This window comes from Megalobrama amblycephala, linkage group LG15, assembly GCF_018812025.1.
Source record: "Megalobrama amblycephala isolate DHTTF-2021 linkage group LG15, ASM1881202v1, whole genome shotgun sequence".
NCBI lineage: Eukaryota > Metazoa > Chordata > Actinopteri > Cypriniformes > Xenocyprididae > Megalobrama > Megalobrama amblycephala.
Genome location: NC_063058.1, coordinates 2,109,476 through 2,134,874, shown reverse-complemented (window position 1 = coordinate 2,134,874; position 25,399 = coordinate 2,109,476). Strand labels below are relative to the sequence as shown.

The window sequence follows — 25,399 nt, the reverse complement described above, 5'->3', positions numbered from 1 at the left end:
TACATTTTTCCTCTCGCGTACCCCTGGGGGTGCGCGCACCACACTTTGGGAATCCCTGGTATACAGAATATGAGTGTGATGCATTATACTCATTTCTTTGAAAAGTATTCACTGTTAATATCAAGTGAGGTATTTTATATAAGACATTTTATTATATATATTTATTATATATAATAATATATCAATATCTGACATGATTATTAATATGATTATGTATATTATTTTCTTTATAGTACTTTATTGTAAATAAGATTCTGTATGTTGTGAGCTCTTGCTTCAGTCAGCGGGAGGTCTGAGCAGAGCAAGGAGCAGGCTGTTCACACAAAATTGTCTATATACCACTAATTTAACTCATGCAGATATTGCCTCTTGAAAAGAAAGATCTACTGAACCAGCAGACCGACACCAGTCTATATTTCGCACCCACAACACAAAACACAACGCAGAGGGGTAGCCGAGTCCGAGTGAGACTGACACGTGGAGCCCAAACCAGCTACATAAACACACATTTAAAACAGCTCATGTGACTACAGTGGTTCAAACTTAATGTTATGAAGTGATGAGAATACTTTTTGTGTGCCAAAAAACAAAACAAAATAACAATATCAAACTGCCAAAGTCACGTCCCCCAGTGGTGAACCAAATTTCGAAACACTTATCATGTAACAAAGCCTCGTTTACTGAAATCATGTGACTTTGGTGCTCTGAATCCCTGATTCAAAACAAACGGTCAAAGGTCTTACAGGGGTGAGTAATTAATGACATAATTTTTGGGTGAACTAACCCTTTAAAGGGAAAATAGTAAAGTGACTGCAGGATTCTTTAGATGTATTTGTTTTGAAGTTTCACAGTATAACAGTTTTTAATTTCTAAAATGTTTACCAAAGAAAGTGCATAGTCTATTCCATGACTGCATGACTGTTTTAAATATAGATGCTGGTCATATAATTAGAATATTGTGAAAAAGTTCATTTTTTTATTGTAAATTATTTTTAAAAATGAAACTTTCATATATTCTAGATTCCCTACATGTAAAGTAAAACATTTCAAAAGTTTTTTTTATTTTTTTATTTTGTTGATTAGAGCGTACAGCTCATGAAAGTCCAAAATCCAGTATCTCAAAATATTAGAATATTTACATTTGAGTTTCATTAAATGACCATCCCTACAGTATAAATTCCGGGTATCTCTTGTTCTTTGAAACCACACTAATGGGGAAGACTGCTGACATGGCAATGGTCCAGGAGACAATCATTGACACCCTCCACAAAGAGAGTAAGTCACAGATGGTCATTACTGAATGTGGTGGCTGTTTACAGAGTGATGTATCAAGCATATTAAATGCAAAGTTGACTAGAAGGAAGAAATTGGGTAGGCAAAGGTGCACAAGCAACAGGGATGACCACAAGCTTGAGAATACTGTCAAGTAAAGCCGATTCAAACACTTGGGAGAGCTTCACAATGAGTAGAATGAAGCCGGAGTCAGCGCATCAAGAGTCACCACACTCAGACATCTTCAGGAAAAGGACTACCAAGCCACTTCTGAAACAGAAACAACGTCAGAAGCATCTTACCTGGGCTAAGGAGAAAAAGAACTGGACAGTGAACAGTGGTTGAAAGTCCTCTTTTCAGATAAAAGTCAATTTTGCATTTCATGTTGAAATCATGGTCCCAGAGTCTGAAGGAAGACTGGAGAGGCACAGAATCCAAGCTGCTTGAAGTCTAGTGGGAATTTTCTGAAGTCAGTAATGATTTGGGGGGGGCCGTGACGTCTGCTGGTGTTGGTCCATTGTGTTTTATCAAGTGCAAAGTCAATGCAGCCATCTTCCAGGAGATTTTGGAGCACTTTATGCTTCCATCTGCTGACAAGCTTTATGGAGATGCTGATTTCCTTTTCCAGCAGGACTTTAGCACCTGCCCACAGTGCAAAAACCACTTCCAAGTGGTGTGCTGACCATGATATTACTGTGTTTTATTGGCCAGACAACATACCTGACCCCTGAATCTATGGGATATTTTCAAGAGAAAGATGAGAAACAGTCAATCCAACAATATACAGATGATCTGAAGGCTCAATAGTGCCTCAGCAGTGCCACAGGCTGATCACTTCCATGCCACACTTCACTGATACTGTAATTTGTGCTAGGAGCAAGTCATTTGCTGTAATATGTGCTGCCGACCAAGTATTGAGTGTACAAATGAACATACTTTAAAGAACTTGAACTTTTCTGTTTTGAAAATCCATTTTTTGATTGATCTTAGGAAATATTCTAATATTTTGAGATACTGGATTTTGGACTTTCATGAGCTGTACGCTCTAATCATCAGAATTAAAAAAAAAAAAAAAATGTTTTACTTTACATGTAGGGAATCTAGAATATATGAAAGTTTCATTTTTAAAAATAATTTACAATAAAAAAATGAACTTTTTCACGATATTCTAATTATATGACCAGCACCTGTATAGAGAGGCTTTCTTACTTAATGACATGACCGTATCTGATCCCGAAGACATGTTGATTGGGTTGACAACTCCTGAAACTGGAGTAACAAAGACAGAAGCACACAGACAGCACAGTTCAAATGAGATGTCAGATGTCATATCCTGTAACAATTCTTAAAAATAAAGGTTTCAAAACGGGTTTTCATAGTGATGCCAAAGAAGAACCATTTTAGGTTCCCTAAAGAACCTTCCAGTGGTCAGTTCTTAAGAACCATCTTTTCTTAGTGTGAAGAACATTTTAATAATCTAAAGAACCTTTATTTTAACACTATAAAGAACCTGTAGTGGTTCCATAGATGTTAAAGGTTCTTCATGGAAACATCAATGTCAATAAAGAACCTTTATTTTTAAGTGTACATTCAACCCAGATATAGCAGGATAAAACAGTATATTACTTATTATCCTTTTGTCAAACATTAAGAATGGACTGAGATTTGGCTAATATTCCTGTAATGAAATGTCACCTGTTTTATTGGCTGGTGTTCTCTCGCTCATTGCCAGCTCTGTGGTGTGTGTAGTTGGTTGTGAGGTTGTGGACTCCTCTATATGCTCTGTATAGTTTGTATCGTCTGTCTGATCGGTCTCATTGTCCTCCACTGGGCTCACTGTGGCACTGGTTTGTGTCCAGAGAACTGGAGTAGACGCTGCAAGTGATATATGAATAATTTTAACAGGCTACTACAAAACATCGTGAAAAGTCAAAGTTTTAGATCAATGCATATAGCAGTGAATAGACTGAGCACACAACTGTTTCTTACATGACTTGCTTGGCATTAAAAATAGTTACTCCTTGAGGTCTCGCGTTGTCTGCTGTCTGACAGACACACACACACACACACACACTAAAGCGCATACACAAGCCGCCTCTTGGACAGCTTGCGATCCCTACAGTTCTCTTTCGTGTTTTATTGCACTTGAACGGTCAAATACACACACTGTTATGTCAAAATTAGGTCTTAAAGTGACACCAGCCTAATACAGTAAACCTGCTGCTGTCTGTCAAACAACAATACATAAAGAGAAATCCACTCACTGCTCTTAACTAAATAACTTTTGTAGCTTTATTATGAATCTATTATTATTATGAATATATTAAGATTTAGGTTGATATAACTATATATTATTGAGCAAAGAGTTTTTGGTTTTTAAATATTTTTACAATGATGTTAAAATTACATTGTCAGATTTGTGACATTACTTTTTAAGTAATGCTAAAACACTTCTGGTCACTTTCAGAAGTTGTAGTGATGATTTCTTTTCCCAGAAAGAATACATATATATTTATATAATGAGGCATATTCAGCTTCCCCTCAGAGGGGCCTAAAAAGTCTGTCGCTCATGAGGTGAAAACAGGGCATCCAACAAAAAAATAATTATTTTTCTTTGATGTTCAAAATTATTTAATCATATTAAATGCATCTCTGTGGCCACTGGGGCTGCCATAGAGCAGCCAATAGCCCTGGCTGTCTCCTTGGTGGCCTTGAGAGACAGATTGATGGCCCAGTGCAGTTCTGGTATCACATCCAGGTCTGCCCCCTCGCCCTCATCTAGGTTTCGCAGGGAAAAGTGGAGAAAATATTCTGTACATCATCACAGCTATACATCAGTTGTATAAATGTGTTTGCCTCACAGTGGCAGATGACTTCAGTCTCTTCACTGTGCCCACATTCAAAGAACAATTTAAAGTACAGGTCATCAGGGTTTGTCTGATTGTTTGTTTCTTAGTATTTTTGCTGAGAAAAAAAAGTGGTAATAATAGTGGAGTTCCTCGGCATTACTTCCATGTTTGGCTTTCATGTTGTTTCTCTGCTGTTCTATCTGCATTTACCTTTAACTTTCACTTTTACTGACTTTTACTGAATTAGTTCACCTCCTGAGTCTCTTCTGTGGTTCAAGTCTCTTTCGTTCATTTGTCACATTGGATACAGATAGTTCATAATTTCTAAACATCTTTACAAACAAGCAGTTAGTTAGGTTTTTAGGGCCCAAGCCCTAGAAGGCACAGGGCTCCATTGTAGAGGTCTACACGGAGAACCCGAGACCCGAGGACCCGGGTCTGTTTAACATTGTGTGTAATACCCAAGTCATTCACAAGCGCTGTGCGTATGTTGCTTTGAAAAGAAAAAAAAAAAAACCTGAGCGATCTCAGAAACAGGGTAGGCAGAGTGAATGCACACGCGCGGTGATAATGGATACCTTCATGAGTGATATGAGAAAAAAGCTAAAAGAAAATGAATATAAAGAGGTTAAACCTACCGGCACCTCTTCTGTCTGGGCCTCCTTCATGCAAATTGTGGACAAAGACAAGAAAAAAGTAAGTGCCGTTAAGTGTACTGGGTGTGACGCACTGTTAAAGTTCATTCAGCAAAAACCGGTGTAATGTGAAGGACTTACTTCCATCTAGTGTAACGTTATCTCGTTTCACACACACAGTCTCGGAGCAAAGCTCCTGCCAACAGTTAGGAAAGCCATAGCTGAGGGACTGGCATGCGGAGCATCCACAGACATGTGGACAGATGACCATAGGAAGGTCAGTTACACCTGTATCACACTGCATTATATAGATGATGACTGGGAGTTTAATACTAGGGTCATATGTACATGTGCATTTCCACTTGGGTCAAAGAAAACGGTCTTAAACCTGAAGACAGAACTGCTCAAGCAACTCGGTGATTTTGGTCTGACCCCAGATGAGATCGACAGACTGGTGTTTGTCAGTGACCAAGGTGCAAATGTCCAGGCAGAGCTCTCCCGATGGGTGCACAGAAGCTGTGTAGCACACGTACTGAATACAGTGCTGAAGCACACCTTCAAGAAGTCTAAGGAAGGTGATGATGATGATGATGATGATGGAAATGAGGAAGAACTGCAACAAGTGAGAAGCTGCATTGAGCAATGCAAGACCACATTTTTTAAACACTCTGGATTACAACTTTGACTCATGCAGTCTTTGAAACAAGAATGTGAAACAAGATGGAATACTAAACTGGAGATGGTCAAATCTGTGCTTAATGCATTCAGTCCATTCTGCTTGAACGAGGAGAGATGCATCGCATGAGTCACATATCCAAAGACATTCTTCAGATGCTTGTCCAATTCTTTCAGCTTTTTAAGCAGGCAACTGAAGAGCTCAGTGGCTCAAAGTATTGTACAATCAACTTAGTGGCCCTCTGGAAAACCACACTGATGAGCCATTGCCAATTCTCCCAGTCCCAATCTGATCCAGCGCCACTCAGGATACTAAAACACAGTTGAGATATAGTCTAATTACTCTTCTAATTTCTAATGCATTGCCTGTATTTGTAACTGTGCTATATATATAAAAAAATATTATTATTATTATTCATTTAATTTATTCACTGTTTGCTATAGTTAGACCTATTAAGTGTCGTTTAATGCATTATTCTGAATTGATTCTATTATGTTCTGTTTATTTCTCTATTTCTTTTACTTTTGGCTGAATGGATAGTTTTGGGACACCACGAAAAGCTTGCCGTTCTGCTCTGGCCAAAATTCAAGCAGCTTCGGATGTTCACCACAGAAGAGAGGGAGGAAATATATCAAGGTGTACGAAGAGAGTTGGAAAGCTTCCCTAAACATGCTACAACTGAGGTAAATGCCCAGCAGATGCAAGAGAAAGATAAGGAGATTGCTGGGCCAGTACCACCACCACCACCAGGACCAGTGCCGCTCTTTAGCCAGTGGGCTGATATCGAGAAACTGGACACAGGGCTCGATGAACTAGAATAATATTTGAAGCACAAGCCCACAATGGAAAATGATAGAGACATCCTTGGTTTTTGGAAACACAACCAAAATATGTTTCCATCAATGGCACGACTGGCAAGAAAAATTCTTTGTGTGCCTGCATCCAGTGTGAGTTGTGAGTCGGCCTTCAGCATCTCTGGTCGCACATTGGAGAATCGTCGGACTGGCCTCAGCACTGCTAGTGTAAATGCTTTGCTGTTTCTGAACAGCAACATGTCGACATGAAAATGAAAGCAGCCCTACTACACCTCTAAGCACCATGTTATTACACATGGCTTAGAGAGCTGACGTTTTCATATTTAATTTCCATTTTTTCCTACCCATTAGTTCCTTTTTCATAAACTCCTATCAAGGCTTCAAGAACACATATTTTGAATTAGGATATGCTATATAATAGTAAATGACTTGCAAGGGCAGTTTAATGTTTTACTAGCTGAAAAAAGATCTATGGTTGCTAAGGGTTTTTTTTTTTTTTTTTTTTTGCAGGCAAGGTTTTATAGCCTATATTACGCCTAAAAGCAGCACTTTGTTTACTTCAAGATGGTATTTTGTGTTTGTTTAATTAAGAAAGCCATCATTAATTGCTTCTTTGTTGACATGCATGGTTTTGTGTACAGCAGGGAATCAGATAATTATTTTCTATATAAGTTTATTGTATTTCTATATTTAATTTAGTTTTTCTTGGACTCTGTTCTTGGGAGTAATTATTGATTTATAGGTGTAATTTTGAGTTCATGTTCTTATTCTGTGCAATAAATGCAAACAAACTTAAAATCTCAAAAACTGCTTGCAGACTTGCACACTCACATTTAAATAAAATATTTCAAAACAGCAACAAAATCTTAGATGAACAGTCGCATAAAATGTTTTCTATGACGCTCAAATTGCATTAAAAAGTTTATATTTTGTTACTCCAGGCAGCTAACGCGCATGTGCACATTTAATGTTTCTATGGCTACCAGTCCAAAGCTTCTGCAGTGACGCTATGACTTTACCTTTGACAACTGGCTCTTTTATTTAGAAGGCGGGACTTATTCCCGAACATTATAATTTTTATAATATAATGAATGAACTATCTTGTTGGTTCTGGGTAGTACATTTTTGACATGTTCCGGTTCTGCACGGGCCCGCGTCCAACATTAAAAATAATAGATGGGTCCGGGTCGGTTCAGTGTAGCACATTTACAGGTCTCTTTTTGGACCCGTGTAGACCTCTATTCCATTGTTCCCCTAGGGATCATTATTAGGGCCCCCCAAAAAACTCTTGAAAATGAAAAGAGGGAAATAGGAAATTTGTGAGATGCCACTCATGATCTGAGGTTGTACCTCTGCATATTTAACTCCCTGAGGTCTGAAAACGGGCCGGCGCGTTTTGCATGATTTTTTTCACATTGCAGCAAAACAGACTTAAAATACTCCGTCATTTCTTAGAGACATAAGTAATATATCAATTGAAACTATAGAATGTCTTCTTTTATTTGTGTACACTCAGAGTAAAAACACAATGTTGTGCTTTTTGTAAAATAAAGAAAACTAACATGATGCGTGATCTCTTGTCTCCCTCTGAACGAAGTCCAATCTGATAGTTCTCAAAAAATGAACTGTAACTTATGAATACTAATGACAATAAAAATGACACGTCTAAAGAAACGTTGAAATGTCAGGTTTTCAATCGTGCAAGTCAAATCGAAAACAAATATTCTGTGTTTATGTAATTAAACTAATTAATGCGGCCACGCCCACGGAGCCAGCGCTATTCAGACGCAAATTCAGAGGCAATACATGCATTCATCGTCTCAATCGTGTATTTATTGTCTTGAAAAGTGTTTATTTGGATGTTAAAGCAATGGTTAGCGATCTCTAGAAGACATGCCGTTAGTTCCTAGTTCCTTTTCTTCTTTATATGAATTTGTGGCCTAAAGGTGTACAGAGTGCGCCCTCCGGCTGCAAGTATGAATTAAAAACACCATTCCTGAAATGTCCTCTTCTTCTTTAGAATAATTTGTGCCCTAAAGGTGTACAGAGTGCGCCCTCCGGCTGCAAGTATGAATTGAAAATACCATTCCTGAGATGTCCTCTTCTTCTTTAGAATAATTTGTGGACTAAAGGTGTACAGAGAGCGCCCTCCGGCTGCAAGTATGAATTGAAAATACAGTATCCAGCACTCATAGTGATGACAATAAATATTACTTCTCAGTATAGAAAATTTACATAAATATATCCATCAATCCATCAATATTTCTCCAAATGTGCATGCTTTTAAGCTAAAAGCCTATATGAAATGCCATAGAGGTAACATAATTGTTCAGACACTTTGCATCACAGAAATACATTATATTTTAAAGAATATAATAGAATACCATTATTTTAAATTATAATATTTCACAGTATTGCTGTTTATGATGAGCTGAGACATTATTACAGAGGGTTTTTTTCACAGCCTACCTGACTGAAAGGCCTCATTAATATGCAAGTCATTTCAGGTCATTATTATGTGATTCTTTTGTCTTCTCAGGTGTAAATGGCCCATTATTCATGCAGATTCACGCCTCCACGCATACTGTGTTTCTTGACAAAAAGTGTCTTACAAAAACTAAATCAATATATTGTTTTATATGAAGGAGTAGGCAGCATAATTTTTACATAATTCTGAAGCAAAAACTCTAGTCTACAACCTCCAATACCCAAAAGTCTTGTGAACACAGATTTAATATACTTTTTTTGGCCTTATTTCAGTGACTTAAGTTTTTTTGTTTTTTCAATAACCACGCATAAACATTATTCCTTCAAAAATACAAACATGTACATACATGTTCCTCACATATTATGGTAGCCTAGTTTGTGCTGAATACAGTGTAATGACACTTTTGTCATTTATATGTTTATGAACAACTGAAAAAAGCACAAATGTCAGGGCATGTCAAAACTTCTCCAAGCCCCAAATCAGCCTCAGACTCCAGAGGGTTAAACATAAAATCAGTGTCTGACACTGAGACTAGGACAAATCATTTAGCATGCTACCAACTGGGCAGAAGTTACAAGGTTCTAAATAAAGCTAAATGTACTCATAGCCTTTGACTGATTTATATCTAAGATCACCACCGGTGGTGCTATGACCACTCAAATGTACACAACAGAACTACATGCATGCCACTGGTGAGCATGACCCCGTAATGTGGAATAAATGGCATATAATTTGGGATACGTTGTTGTGGAATTGGAAATGTAAAAAAAATTAAAAATACAATAATGATAGATTGTTTTATTTTCCAAGCAGATCACGTTATTTAGAACATAAAACACTGTGGCATTGCCAAAGAGAAAATATACTGTACAACATCACAGCTAAATATGTTTGACTCACCTTGGCAGATGACTCCAGCATCTTCTTTGTGCTCACAGTCATGTGATCCCCATCCACTTGATGAACAATTTTTCAATGTAGGTTCATTCCCATGGCAATGGACATTATTAAGCCATATTTGTCCAGAACCTTGTCCAAAATAAGCTGAACTCTTTGCCTCAATAACACTCCCACAGCCCAGTTCTCTACACACCACTGCCGCATCTGTAGAATCCCACAGATCATCACACACTGTTCCCCATGTTCCATTGTGGAGAACCTCCACTCTTCCAGAACAGAGGTTGGGTCCATTCACCAACTTGACATCTATTAATCAAAAAACAATTTATCAGTCATCAGGTTGTGACATTACTCTGGCTTAGCATTTCTCATGTAAACATCCTTTATTCTTATAAAAACAATAGCTGAAATCACATAAAAAGCATACAAACCTTATGCTGTCATAAACGTGTGTTTATTAGCTGTGTAGAAACATTTCTCTGGGTTCGTATGTTTGAAACTATGTTTGAAGCTTGTTGTAGTCCAAACGTTCGTTTTTGTAGGCATTAAACATAACTTTAAAAGACAATATCTCCGTTTGCCTTGAACTTTCAGCGCTGTAACTTTGCAGATACTGTTTATGCTAAAGCAGCAACATTACACACTAACTAAAGTTAAAAAAGTGAAATCGCAATGAACCATCCCTTTAAAAATTATTTAATCATATTTAATGCATCTCTGTGGCCACTGGGGCTGCCATAGAGCGGCCAATAGCCCTGGCTGTCTCCTTGGTGGCCTGGAGAGACAGATTGATGGCCCAGTGCAGTTCTGGTATCACATCCAGGTCTGCCCCCTCACCCTCATCTAGGTTTCGTAGGAATTCAACCTTGTATGCCTGCAAGATGGACATCATATGCAGACACAAACCAACCTGACCTTCCGCTTCATAAGCTTCTTCACTGAGGCTAAAGTAGCTCTACGTGGCTATTAGGGACAATGCTGTATCAGGAGATAGTTGGCCAGTGTTTGTTTGACTTTGTTTGATGAGGATGTACATTTGCATATTGGAACAAAACTCAAAAATCTATATATACTCGAAGCCTTTGATCAACTTTTCCTAAGATCACCACTGGTTGTTTGACTGTGTTCAGGAAATTAGTGAGCTTGACCCAGTAACTTTGGAATAAATGGTATATAATTGGGAAACTTTGTTGTGCAATTGGAAACGTAACAAAAAACAAACAAACCCAATATAAAAAAAACACAAAAAAAAAAAACTATTCATCCATTAGTTCGTTCAAGAATATTGTGTTGCCTGACACACTGTTGCATTGCTAAAGAGAAAATATACTGTACAACAGGGTTTCTCAACCTTTTGCCTACTGTGATCAACTTTTTTTTTTGAATGCCAGTCATGCGACCCACCAAGGCTGGAAATAAATAAATAACTGAAATGTCTCTTTAGACCTAGGCTACACCGTATATGCTTATAATTAATTTCACAAAAACACACAAACACTTTCAATAATTAGAGAAACTATGAAGCATACTGATTTATTTATTTTTAGTCATGTTAATGTGACATTTGAGACTGCCGCTCTGAAATGATGATACCCAGACACGATGGAATTGGGGAAAGGGCCACTCGTAGTGTCGCACACAAACTAGCTGTTGTCAGCCTATTCCTGCTTTTTGTTTTCGTTGCAGTCACTGTTGGAAATCCTGACTCGCAAAGATAAGTAATGCTAAATGGTAAAAGAAACTTCGGCAATAATGATTCAATATGCGTCATTCGAAAATACGATTAGTTGGAGGTCACTGTTTCAATGAGCCTTTTGTGAAGCGCACTTACTGGCTGTGTTGGTGTAACACCGAGAACACAGAGAAAGTCTCACGACCCCCTATAGAATGATCCGCGACTAGTGGGTTGAGAAACGCTAACATCACAGCTATACATCAGTTGTATAACTGTGTTTGACTCACCTTGGCAGATGACTCCAGCCTCTTCACCATGCCCACAGTTATGTGATCCCCATCCACTTGATGAACAGTTTTTCAGTGAAGATTCATTCCCATGGCACTGGACATCATCCAACCATATTTGTCCAGAACCTTGTCCAAAATAAGCAGCATTTTTTGCTTCAATAACACTCCCACAGCCCAGTTCTCTACACACCACTGCCGCGTCTGTAGAATCCCACAGATGATCACACACTGTTCCCCATGTTCCATTGTGGAGAACCTCCACTCTTCCAGAACAGAGGTTGGGTCCATTCACCAACCTGGCAACTATTAATCAGAAAACAATTTAAAGTACAAAAAGACTTACAATTTAAAGTACAAAAAAGACATTTTTTTCTTTGATGTTAAAAATGATTTAATCATATTAAATGCATCTCTGTGGCCATTAGGGCTGCCATAGAACGGCCAATAGCCGTATTAAGCCTTTGCGGGGCCCGGACACATTAAGTGTTAAAGTGTAAAAGTGCAGGAAGGCAGCAACTATTTCGTGCACACAGTGTGGATGAACTAAAACAGATAAACATGTCAGCTGTGTGGATGCGAACTAATCGTTAACAATTCTCATTTCTTAATTCATACTGATATGGATCTAATTCTCATTATCTTTTAATCTTTGCTGTTTTCTTTTACTGCCCAAACTTCACATTATTTGTAGAGCAGCCATCCATAACCGCAGTAACATTTGTATGTAACTGTCATCTTTAATGTGTTAATTAATTTTAGTAAATAATGAACAAACTTTTGGCTTTCAAATTCTGTCAATTTTATTTTCTTACATTTTCATTCAACATGTTGAGGTGACGATGTCCTGGTTGTATGCCTGTGTGCGTGTCCACTGTGCCTATGACTCTTGATTAGGGTGTGTGACAATGATGCGTTTTAAAATGCAAATAAAGAATTGTCTCAGGGGCCCCCCAGTGTTCGGGGGCCCTGGGCTGCAGCCCATGTTGCTCATTAGGATAATGAGAGACAGAGACAAATTGATGGCCCAGTGCATTTCTGGTATCATGTCAAGGCCTGCCCCCTCACCCTCATCTAGGTTTCGTAGAAAGTCAAACTGGTATGCCTCCAAGATGGACATCATATGCAGACACCCACCAGCCTGACCTTCCGCTTCATAAGATTTCCTCACGAAGGCCAAAGTTGCTCTAATTGGCTATTAGGGACAATGCTGTATCAGGAGATAGATAGTTGGCCAGTGTTTGTTTGACTTTGTTTGATGGCAAGCATGAACTGAGGCTGTGCCTTTGCATATTGGAACAAAACTCACAACTTACAAAGTTATAAATAAAGCTATCTGTACTCAAAACCTTTGATCAACTTAAGATCATCACCTGTTGTTTGACCGTGCTCAGGAAATCAGTGAGCTTAACCCAGTAACTTCGGAATAAATGGTATATAGTTGGGAAACTTTGTTCTGCAATTTGAAATGTAACGTCGATACTGACGTAATGGGGTCTCACTTGGGAGCCCAATCACCTCCAAGGATACAAAACAAGCCAATGGGAATTGGCCAGTGAGATTTACATGCTGGACCACACTCCCGGCATCCGGGTATAAATAGGACTGGCATACTCACTTTCATTCATATTTTTGCTGAGGAGCAGAGATAGGTACCTGGACGCTCAGCGGTGACTCAGGGCTATGGCAAGGGGACGTAACATCTCTATTCCCTCCTTCAGGGAACAGGGGTTACAATAGTAACCTAGATGTTCCCATTCAGTCAGTCATGTTCGACGTTACGTCGATACTGACGTAATGGGGTCCAATGGAAAGCACCATAGCAACTGAGCCACGTTACGAGTGTAAGGGAGGCAGATGCTGGCAAGCCGTGGCGTGCCCAAATGCAGGTGCTAGCCCAGACCCGTAACTCTCCATCACCCAGAGTAAGCCCAGGGTGTCTTCTATACCAGTGGGATGGAGAGGACAGGGTGTTACAGTGGAGATGGTCGAAGTTGCTGTTCCTTACCCCCGGGGAAGAGTGCTTCGGGACTCGATTCCCTCATTTTTCAGCCATGACCAAAACACCAGGAAAGCATTCCCCGAGGAGGGGAAGGCTACGGAGACCACACCCTGCCCGAAGGGAGGTAACATGTGGAAGACACACATGGACTGACCCGAGGGACAGTAACGCATATGGAAGATCTCTGACGTAGGTCCTACCTTCCGGGAGGAACTCTAGCGCTCAGAGACAGGGCAGAGCAGAGCCGCCCAGGGAAAGACACAGGTTTACCATCAGGGAAACCGTACCGTGGACAAACACATATGGGATTACCCGCGGGGAATCACATCATATGGGCATCTAGCCCAGTACAAGGGCAGACCAACCGGGAATACACACGAGTACTGGACCTGGCGCCGGACGCTTCCGCCGCGTCTGGCTGCCGCAGGATGTAGAACGAACTCTACAGGGTTCACCATGCGGGAAACTGAACTGAGGATCGGAAAAGGTGCTCGCATTCCCTCATCCGAGGAAAATGGCACAGCAAGCGAACACCTGTGGTTACCTACGTGTAGACAGCACACGGGTGGACACCGGGTCCACTCGGAGATTGTAATATCTCGTAAATGTGTTCGGTGTCGCCCAGCCTGCAGCTCTACAGATGTCTGCCACAGAGGCGCCATGCACCAATTCCCAGGAGGAAGCAACACCCCGAGTGGAGTGAGCTCGTAACCCGACGGGGCATGGCATCCACTATCCAGTGGGCCAACCTGTGTTTGGAGACAGCCTTTCCCTTCTGCTGACCTCCAAAACAGACAAAGAGCTGCTCAGAGCTTCTGAAGCTCTGCGTGCGGTCCACGTAAACGTGCAGGGCATGAACGGGACACAGCAACACAAGGGCTGGGTCTGCCTCCTCCGGGGGCAGTGCTTGCAAATTCACCACCTGGTCCCGGAAGGGGTCTCAGGATAACGTGACAGTAGTCCGGCCCGAATTCCAGGCACGAATCGCTGACCAAAAATGCTTGCACTGTCACACCCACCGCTGAGCGTGCCTTCCCACCAGCCAGAGAGATCCGAGCTGCAGCCACCGGAACAAAAAAACAATAAAAGCAATAAAAATTGCTGTTGTTTGGAGCTCACTTCAAGCAATTAAAATTGCTGTTTTTTGCTCTGTGGAAATTCACTCTTTAGAGGTGAAAGGATGATCCGAACCGATCGGCTCCGAAGCAAAAGTATGAATGAAAGTGAGTATGCCGGTCCTATTTATACCCGGATGCCGGGGGTGTGGTCCGGCATGTAAATCTCACTGGCCAACTTTGTATCCTTGGAGGTGATTGGGCTCCCAAGTGAGACCCCATTACGTCAGTATCGACCACACTGTGGCATTGCTAAAGACTAAATATACTGTACAACATCACAGCTATACATCAGTTGTATAACTGTGTTTGACTCACCTTGGCAGAGGACTCCAGCATCTTCATTGTGCCCACAGTTATGTGATCCCCATCTATTTGATGAACAGTTTTTCAGTGAAGATTCATTCCCATGGCACTGGACATCATCCAACCATATTTTTCCAGAACCTCGTCCAAAATAAGAAGAACTCTTTGCTTCAATAACACTCCCACAGCCCAGTTCTCTACACACCACTGCCGCGTCTGTAGAATCCCACAGATCATCACACACTGTTCCCCATATTCCATTGTGGAGAACCTCCACTCTTCCAGAACAGAGGTTGGATCCATTCACCAACCTGACAACTGTTAATCAAAAAACAATTTAAAGAACAGGTCATCAGGTTAAGTTGTGACATCACTTTACTTTGGCATGAATTATAGCTACAATTAGCCTTTCCTTGCCTTTTCTTTTCTTTTGCTGGTTTGACCTACTGCCTGTACGACTACGCTCTTATTAATAAAGCCTGCACGTGGATCTCCTACTCCGTTGTCCCGTCCCATCCGTTACAATCGTATTACATATTGAATGTCACATTATTTAACAAGGTATCACATTTTTCTTCAATATCGCACAGCCCTAATTCCAAACACTGATTGCAAATGGGAGTTCTTTAAAACAACTTTTTTTTTAACCGTCTGTCAGTAAGCAATTTTACAGATATTTACATACATTTATTTAGACAACCAGAGTTATTAACCGCAACAAAACAAACTCAGAAGGAAACAAAACACGTTTGTGAGAAATGATATGTGCTGTGATTGTGTTCAGCACATTTGAAGAAGCGGGACAGCACCACCCAATGCACAATAAATACACAACATCACAAACAAATTACATAAGGGTCATTCCGTGTCAACTCAACCAGAGGTCCCCGGCTCTATTTTGTTAACTTTTTTCAGTACTAAAACAAACATAAATAGTGATGAAAGCCAAAACATTAAATGCTACAGATGTATATTTACTGAGTAATCCACTATTTTGTAGAGGAGGGTCAAAAGAATCATTTTTTATCTAATTTGGAGCCAAATTACAGGGGTTAAAATGACTCTAGAAAGATGGAAGCATGATTATTTTATTTTTGCACAGAGATTGGTAGGTCTGTTAGTAAAATCTGCTGACTTTAGTAATCTTTGTTTAATTATATATGCCAAGTGTGACAGTTAAAAAATGGCAAAAAGCACTTCTTGTTTTTTTTTCTTGTTTTTTTTTTTGTGTCAAGTTTGCATGTTTGCAACTCAACAAGTATTAAAGATATCTTAATATCCTTTTAGATTCTGATTCTTATCAAATATTCCTTTGGTATCTTCATTTTAAAGGCCCTCGATGGTTCAATCCCAGAGATATAGAGCTCTTAATGCGGCTCTATGAGTAAATTGGTACATTTTCAGTGGTCAAAAACCAAATGTGGGTTACTTTGCATATAGCTGATACTTTTTTCTTTTAAAGAGGAATATCTGAAGAACAAATTATGTTGAAACCAGAAATGTATCTTGTGGTTTCTATCAATTCAATTGCATAGAATATTCCTTTTCCAAAGTTCACATACCTGTAACTTATATTTTAATATCCTTCTAGATTCTCATTCTTAATAAACTTTCTTTTTGAAATCTTGGAAAAAATCTTTTAAAGCTTGGCAGGTGAGAGCTGAAGTAGACGCCACAATAGTTGGCCCACCAGGGCTTGACATTAACACTTGTCCACTTGTCCAGGACAAGTGGATTATTTAAAGGGGCAAGTGAAAGAGAATTTTACTTGCCCGAACAGACAAGAAGCCTGAATAAAACATCAAAAACAAAATGAATAACTAGGGAATCACCAAAACATGAGAATGACTCTGTTGAGCTGTTGAGGCTTAGCTAGAATATTTTAATTTAAACTCACGCATGAAAGGATTCATTTCTAATTCAATTGAATTATTATTTTTATTTACTTTATTAAGTTTTTTCATACAAAGTGATAATATAATTGCACTTTTATTTTCTCTATTTGACAGTTTCTAATGCTGCTATTTGATGTTATGTTTTTAAAATGTGATGTTAATAAAATACATTGTACATACATTTTAACAGATAAATTAAAAGCCTAGTTTATTACCATTTTGTTGGGGCGATTGGGGACAGGTGGGGCTCGGAACCCTTCCCCACCTCCAGAGTGGGGAATGGCAGAAAAAGTTTGAGAAACACTGGTCTAGGGACTGTCAACATGCTTTTGAACGTGTAAAGGCGCTTCTCTGTAACGCCCGTCCTTGCGGCCCAAACCGCTTAAATTAGAGGTAGATGCCCTGCAAGTTTGTCTTGGTTTATCTTGACTTTCTTGTCTTGTATGTACAACCAGAAACTTGATGTGCTGGTCTCTGGTTGTGCAGAATTTTAACTTAAAGATCTTAAAGATCTTTAACATAAAAAAACGTGTGTGTGTGTGTGTGTGTGTGTGTGTGTGTGTGCGAATGTTTTTGTGACCTATCAGGACACAAATAATGACATGGGCATGACATAGAGAGGGTGACTTATGAGGACATTACCCCATGTCCCTGTTTTTTAAAAGGCTTATAAATCATACAAAATGTGTTTTTTTTTTTTTTTTTTTTTTGAGAAAGTAAAAGTGTTTCCTGTGATGGTTAGGTTTAGGGGTAGGGGTAGTGTAGGGAAATAGAAAATACAGTTTGTACAGTATAAAAACCATTACGCCTATGGAATGTCCCCACAATTCACAAAAACAAATGTGTGTGTGTGTCCTCATTGACTTTAATTTTATGGAAAGAAACAGTTGACACATTCTTCAAAATATTTTATTTTTTGTTCCACAAGGAGGAAAAGGAAGTCATATGGGTTTGAAATGACATGTGGGTAAATAATAACTAAATGATGATTTTTTTGGGGGTGAACTATCCCTGAAAGAGTCATAGAATGTCTTTATGTGATCTCATGAGTTCACCTGTCAAGTGATAATTGCAGATTCTGTACAATAATTGCTATTATGTGTTGTCAAGAAAATGGCAGTCATCTTTATTCTTGAATTTCTTTAAAATTAGCTGATTAAAAGTTATGTCCAGATGTGTGTTTAATGCTGTAGTTGACCATATCACAGTATTCTACATGTTGCTAGACCTATTATTTTAATGCATTTTTTTTAAGTAACCTCAGGTAATACCCCAATGGTTCATCACAATATGGCAAAAAATTCATAAAATACAACATTTTACAGCAAAATTGAAAGTGGCAGACATACAGTAGGAAAAATTAATTTTCTGTTAATTTCCTTATGCCCCAATTAATTTAAAAACATGCCAACAGCCATGTTTTTAAAGTAACTGGGCAATAAAGAAATTAACAGAAAATTAATTTTATTAAAATTAAAAATTAAAAAGTATTTTAGAGCTGATGAGTTTGTTATAATAAAATTGTTTGGGAACATTTGTGGAAAACACAGTGCCAAACCCTGTTTATATATTATATCAGGCTGTGGCAGACAGAGGTTCTAAAGCAGTGCACTTTCTCGCTAAATTGCTCCCAAACGTAAGATTGTTGTCTATCATAATAGTGTAAGTACCCCTTAGTTCTAAAATACTTACAGTATAAATAATGTGTTATTTTCCTGGTTGTTACCCTTTTATTTCCATGACTTCACATATTGTTCCCCTATATTTACACGTACTTACTTTATAAAGAAAGAAAAACAAGAAGAGAAACAAGAGGAGGAGGAAGCCAAGCAAGAGAAATGATTAAGAAGTGTTGTAACTTTAAATCTGTTTTGAAATAAGTTGTTTTTCAAATAAAGGTTTCCAAGTGATGTCAGATTGTTTGCGTTTTTTTTTTTTTATTATTACTTACCCTGTAACTACATGAAACAAGAGTATAACAAGCACCACTTTAATTTACGGCCTGCAATGTCATACTTACCCTGTAACTACATGAAACAAAAGTATATTTCCCCATGTATTAAAAAAGATTGCAATAGTTCTTTCTACTTGCCTGGAAACAACTTAATCAGTGCACTTTCTTGCTAAATTGCTCCCAAACTTAAGATTATTGTCTATAATAATAGTATAAGTACCTTTGTACTTATACTGTTAGAGTGTGAGTACCTTAGAGTGCTGTGAATTACCTGTGATCGTCGGACTGATAAGAAGACGATCTTTTTCCAACGTGGTGTTATTTTGAGTTTGAGACCTGTCCTTCACCTGAGATTTTTTTGTTACTTGTTTCTTTGTAATTCTCTTAAAAGTTATTTATTACAGCGCTGTAACAGACTCATTGCAAGTTATCGCAAACGCTTGATTGCAGTTGTTGCTGCTAAGGGTGGCCCAACCAGTTAGTAGGTTTAGGGGGCAAGCATTGAGGGCTTACTCCACTAGGGACATCACAGCCTCTTCGGCTTTAGAAAACAGTACATCTTTAGCAGATATTTGTTGAGCTGCGGGCTGGGCTACACCAAACACCAAACTTCAGAGTTCTGGATACCAACAAGAGAATTCAGACTACTGGGGTAGTGCTTGCATGTCACCTTCTCCAAAGTGATAACGTAAGCTTTCTTAGGGTTAAGTAAAGTTCCCCATGATTGGTGAACCCTGGACCACATTTCTCTGTCATTATGCACATATTGTTCAGCGGAGGAACTCATTACCAGACCCATTTCCAGTTGTATGCCCCTTTTCAGGTGAGCTCTCATATGTGTTGACTCCCTAACAGCGGTCCCATATGTGTATGTCTTCCTCTAGACGGAGCTACGCTCTGTCACCAGTCTGAACCGGTGTCTGAAACACATATCCAATCTTGGCAATATCATATTGACCGGCGAAAACCAATGACATCATAACAATGCGACCCATAAGTATATAAGGGGCGCCCAGATAACATGTCATCCTCTTTTCGTCTTCAGGGACTGTTTTGTGTGAAACACTATCATGGCAATTATGAAACGCACATGAGTTTCTCTCTGGCCATAATCCTACAGCTCAAGTGAGCTTTCCATTCCTTCCTGACCTGCATACTTAGGTTGAAGGGGCATGGAAGAATGTCAAAACATATTCTGAAAAAAATATATAATGCCCTTTTAGGCTTGAAAAGAGTGGTAGACCTTCACGTTTTCCATGGTGTTAGGTCACAGGTTGAACTGTTTGAGGTCTGGTTACTATTTAAATACTAAAGTACTGTCTTTGTCGACCACTGTTCCCTGTGTAGGGAGGTATATGGGTATGTGTCAGTGCCACGACTGATAATAATAATTATAATAATAATTTGTTATTATTTAACACTTTTCTTGTAAATGGCAGGGCATACGCACCAGCAGCTTTCAAGATGTGCATGCTGCTGAGGTCTGAGTCCTCAATGCCGTTTCGAGGCCGCTGCTCTGTTGCAGGCTGGCTCTCTTCAGGCCGCCTCTATAGCCACCTCAGGGTAGAGTAGTTTTAGTTTGGGAGCTTTCAGAAAACTCCCAGTTTACAAGCTGTAATTATGAGCTCTACGAGGACGTGAACACTTTTTACAAGCTAGAATCTGGTAACTACATGAATTACGAGGCTGCGTGAATGCACCTTCATATTATTTCCTGTCTTACGCCATGTTTTGTAGTCCTTTGTAGTTTTTCATGTTGATTTGTCTCCCCAGGTGTTTCTTGTTTCCATGTTATCTTGTTTAGCCTGTTTCCCCTTGTGTATATATATATATATATATATATATATATATATATATATATATACAGGGCTTGACATTAACACCCGCCAACCCGGGTGATTTCAGCTGTGGCGAGTAAGACAGCCACTCCCACTAGCCACTTTGGCGGGTTGAATATAATTTCAGCCTACAGCCAAATGAAAAGTAGCCAAGCTCGTCGTATCACAAAATTACAATTCAGTCACAATTCTTTATCGATTAACTTGCGGTTATGAAGGTGGGATAGGCGGAATCGCGCGAAATGACACAACAGAAGCGCTCGCGTGCGCGATTCAGTTCTCCTTGCGCCTGAATACACGCACACACAGATGTCAAAATGCATCGTGTGGAGTATCTCGCGTGAATACAGTCGGCTATAGCTTACGGCTAAGTGGACGTAAACAGGTGGGTAAAAACTGGATATGTGTCAGTATATGACGTCCATGCATTCAGCAGCCCCCAAATAAATACCCCTCTGTCATTAATGTTAATCAAACATCAAAAAATGTTAAATACATGTATACATGTATGCTAAATAAACATATGTATCTGAATTTTTTTTTTTTTAAATTACTATTTGTAATTTTCTTCTTTGTTCTTTTTATATAGCCTAACAAAAATAACTGTATACCTCATGTATAGTCTTGATTTGGGTGGTCAATCTGCATTTGTAAGTTTGAAAGGGTTTTAAATCTTGTAAATCAAGTAAAATGACTCAAAATCAAGTAATTTAAGCATGCCAGAGTCAACTTTAATCATATAAAATGTAATTTCCCAACAGCAAAATTGTGGCCAGTGAAAATGCTGAGTGGCTAGTAACTTTGGAAAACCACTAGCCACATTGGCTGGTGAGCAAAAAAGTTAATGTCAAGCCCTGTATATATATATATATATACCCCAGTGTTTCTCGTGTTCTTTGTCTGGTGTTGTCCTTCCATGGATGTTATGTGTGTGTGTGTGTGTGCGCGCTTGTTGTCAGTTTTTCCTTGCCCCATGTCTGGATTTATCAGTTTTGCCTGGATTTACTTTTATTTATGTTTGTGTGAATAAATGTTTGCTGCATATGGATCCTACACTTGTTCCTCTGTAACATTCACGCTCCTCCAACTGACCTGAGAAACATTTTCCTTGGGAATATTTCAGCAGATATTAGGTGTGTCCAGTATTTCTGTCGACAGAACCAGCGTTACCAGTCATTCATGAATGAATCATTCTTTTGTCTCCATTTTTTCTTTTCCGTGAATTGGCCAAACACGCTTGCATAATGATCTGAAACGATTTGGATTCATTCGGACCGCTCTGTCACTGAATCATCTGAAGTTGTTTTCTCGGACAGTAACAGCAAATACAGAACAAATAATGCTGTTTTCAAGTGTTTCACTAGTTTACTTTGAACTACAGAGCACGCCCCAGTGGATAACGGAAACGAAAGTTTAAAGGAGCTGAGTTTATTCCGGTCACCATTATTAAACACCATTGCAACATGCAAGTATAGGCTTCCAAGACAAAAAATTATATGGGGCCATTTGTATAAAACTTCTTAGAAATTAGGCTTTGACTTTAGTCTAAAAAATTTTTAGTAAAAAGTAAGACTTTTGTAAGAGTAGGATCTTTGTTTAAAAAAGCTGAAATCGGTAAAGTATAAGACTCACTCTTAAGCACTGATTGAGAGTTTCTCATCATTCCCTCATGACACACTTTAAAATATTACCACAGTAACCGCAGAGTCTTGTGAAAACCATTATTTGGGCAGGCTGTGAGCTTTCATTTCCTGCATATGCGGTACAACACAAAGAGATGTGCAAAAGCTTCATGTGAGGAATAAATCATCTGGAAACAACATTACACATTCCCCACCATTATATTTCTCTCACATTAATTTAGCCTGTCATTTCATTACACTGGGTATTTAAACAGTCTAAACTCCTCTGGCTCTCTGCTGGTTTGCTCTTTAAATCGTTATCTTTTTGTAGTGCTTTAAAGAAGAACACTTATTTTGATTTGTTGACTAATGCACTAAAGCACATGTAAAAAAAAAAAAAAAAAAAAATTATTTTAATTTCAACAAGTGTGTTGTCCAAAATTACATTTTTTGTTTGTTTGTTTGTTTTGTTTTGTTTTGTTTTTTTATGTGTTTAGTCTTTAAAATTTATGGTATGACTTAATGCACTTGAAGTGTCAGTTTTCTACATTTTTGACAGTGTCATTTATGAGAGGAGTACTGTATTTGTGCTTAATGTAATAGTAATGTAGCCTACTGTACTTCAATACTTTTAACTGCAGAAAAAAGGTTTGGTAGTGACGTTCAATAAAAGTTATACACAGAGTTTCAGACTTTTGAACACATTTAACTCAAAACGATGGACTTATCTACTGTGAAAGAGAGGCTATGAGAGAGAGGGACACAGGAATATTACCTGATCAGAAGTGAAAATCAGTCTCAGCCAATGGACTAAAACTGTCTCGGTAGTGACATGAAAATGATGATTTAAATGATTTAAAAATATAATAATATATATATATATATATATATATTTTTTTTTTAACTTCACTTTTCACTTCATATTATATTTTTAAAAACAACAATGGAAAAAATTGCAAAAATTATTTCAATATTTTCACAAGCTGAAATTTAGGGGTTTGGGACTATGGAAGCTTAAGTGTAGCAATATTCAATTTGCCATTCAGTTTTACATTTGCTATTTCCTACATTAGTTTTAACATTTAATTTAAACATATTTTAATGCTTTATAAGTTGCAAAATTAAAATGAAAATGTATTACAGAAACAGTTTAACAGGTTTAACATGTTCAAGCAAAAATTGTAATAAAATGATAATTTAAATGTTATTTTTCTTAATTGCATTTACACTCACAGTTGAAACACTTGCGATTGCATTTTCATTAAATGAATTTAGCAAAATTCAGTGTGGATTTGAAAATGTATTCTGAGCCGATCACGTCTCCGCCCTGCCCTGTCAATCACTTTCTATGAGGAAGTAACCTGTTGTAAAGCACCGTTCACTCGACGCGTCCGTTTCAGCACTTCTACAGACACGCGACCACGCTCACGATAAAGTGTGCCAGGCGTGTTCTCTATGAGTCGTCCTAACCATAAATATCTATGGTTTTAATAACTTTCTGGTTCTACCACTGACGGACACACATAAACTTCAGGATTATTGACATTTCTCTGTTCGTGCTCTACTTCCTCTGCCTGTAAATGCCCCTGCTCTTCATAGCTCTGCTGCCGCCATATTTTCAACACCTGGCCCCGCCTTGACGCAGTGATTGACAGGGCGGGGCAGGGGTGTGAATGGCTCAAAATGCATTTTCAAATGAATGAATGAATTTTTCTACATTCATTGCGGGACATTTAATGAAAATGCAAATGCAAGTGTCTTAACTGTGAGTGTAAATGCAATTAAGAAAAATAACATTTAAATGGTCATTTTGTTACAATTTTTCCTTGAACATGTTAAACCTATATAACCATTTCTGTAATATATTTTCTTTTTTAATTTTGCATATTATGAAGCATTAAAATATATGTTTAAATTATATGTTAAAACTAGTGTATGAAATAGCAAATGTAAATTATATTACTGAATTATCGTTTTGCTCCAAACATTGCACATATTGTATATTGTATGGAGAATGTAAATTTAAATACAGAAATGCATTGCTATTTTACATATTGCATTGCCGTTTGCATATTACATTTCAAATTGAATATTGCTACACTTAAGCTTACATATTGAAGTAGTGACACAGTAAGCAGGGAAATCTATTTAGAGCACCTTATTTTATTGATTAGAATATCGATATTTGGCACCAGCATATCGATTCTCATATTGCACAGAGAAGGATGACGATATATCGCTGTATAGATATTTTGTCCCACACCTAATAAGTAGTACCCTACATAAAAGTACACTAAAGTGCACTTCTTTTTCACAAGGGCAAGCAGCAGCACTGCTCCATTCATAGTCAATAATACACAAAGACATGATCCCTCTGACGGGTTTTCTCACCTGCGGTCGCCTCTGATCTGGAGGAGGCCAGTAATCCAGACACGAGTCCCAGCAGCACCATCCACATCCTGATGAATCTGAGAGTGTGAGCCGTGCGAGTGAAGGGCTGCTCTTCAATCCAGAAGGGACTTTGCTACCTGTAGAATAGAGTTGGGATAGAGTTTGCTGTAAGTTTGGAGTATTGTGAGGAGAGATTTCAGTGTCAGCACAAATAGAGAGGAAAGGGTAGTGCGTGTTTGAACACTTCCTTCTACTCCTCCTCAATCGCTCTCTCTCTCGCTCTCTCTCTTCTTCAGTGTGTTCAGAGAGTGAATCTGTTTTTCTGTACAACATTGACTGTCATGATTGCTGATTCATCCTTCACCTCATGATCTACTGCATCTACTATAAGGTACAGCTTTCTCTCCTCACAGTTCACATGTACTGTATGTGGAGTCACATGAAATGAAAGCAGTGCACTAAATGAAACTGAAGTTCCAGAGAAGAGCAGTCAGATTCATGCATTGTTAGTAGTTGCAAAGATGAAAAAAAAAAACGGCAAGTTAAATGTTAAAGTTTCAAACCACTGTCATCTTACAAAATGATACCATTAATCTAGAATATATATATATTTATACAACAGTTCTGTCTGGTTCTCGAATCTGATTGGATGATAGCTGTGCGATATTTCAGTGATAAC

At 38.5% G+C, this 25,399-nt stretch overlaps 1 protein-coding gene across 3 annotated transcripts in view; it reads right to left on the bottom strand.

Moving 5' to 3' along the window:
* Window positions 1-25,005, bottom strand: part of LOC125247255 (deleted in malignant brain tumors 1 protein-like) — a 30,386-nt gene extending 5,381 nt beyond the window's left edge. The window contains exons 1-6 of one of the 3 annotated variants that reach the window (XM_048158523.1): window positions 24,721-25,003; window positions 15,033-15,338; window positions 11,598-11,903; window positions 9,636-9,941; window positions 2,968-3,147; window positions 2,482-2,541 (exon numbers count right to left, since the gene is read on the bottom strand). In XM_048158523.1, the coding sequence (XP_048014480.1) occupies window positions 2,482-2,541; window positions 2,968-3,147; window positions 9,636-9,941; window positions 11,598-11,903; window positions 15,033-15,338; window positions 24,721-24,787 (1,225 nt within the window). In that variant the 5' untranslated portion in view covers window positions 24,788-25,003. Of the gene's footprint in view, window positions 1-2,481; window positions 2,542-2,967; window positions 3,148-9,635; window positions 9,942-11,597; window positions 11,904-15,032; window positions 15,339-24,720 lie in introns of all 3 variants that reach the window. The other 2 variants (XM_048158522.1, XM_048158524.1) reach the window with 2 other exon arrangements.
* Between the last annotated feature and the right edge of the window lie 394 nt (window positions 25,006-25,399).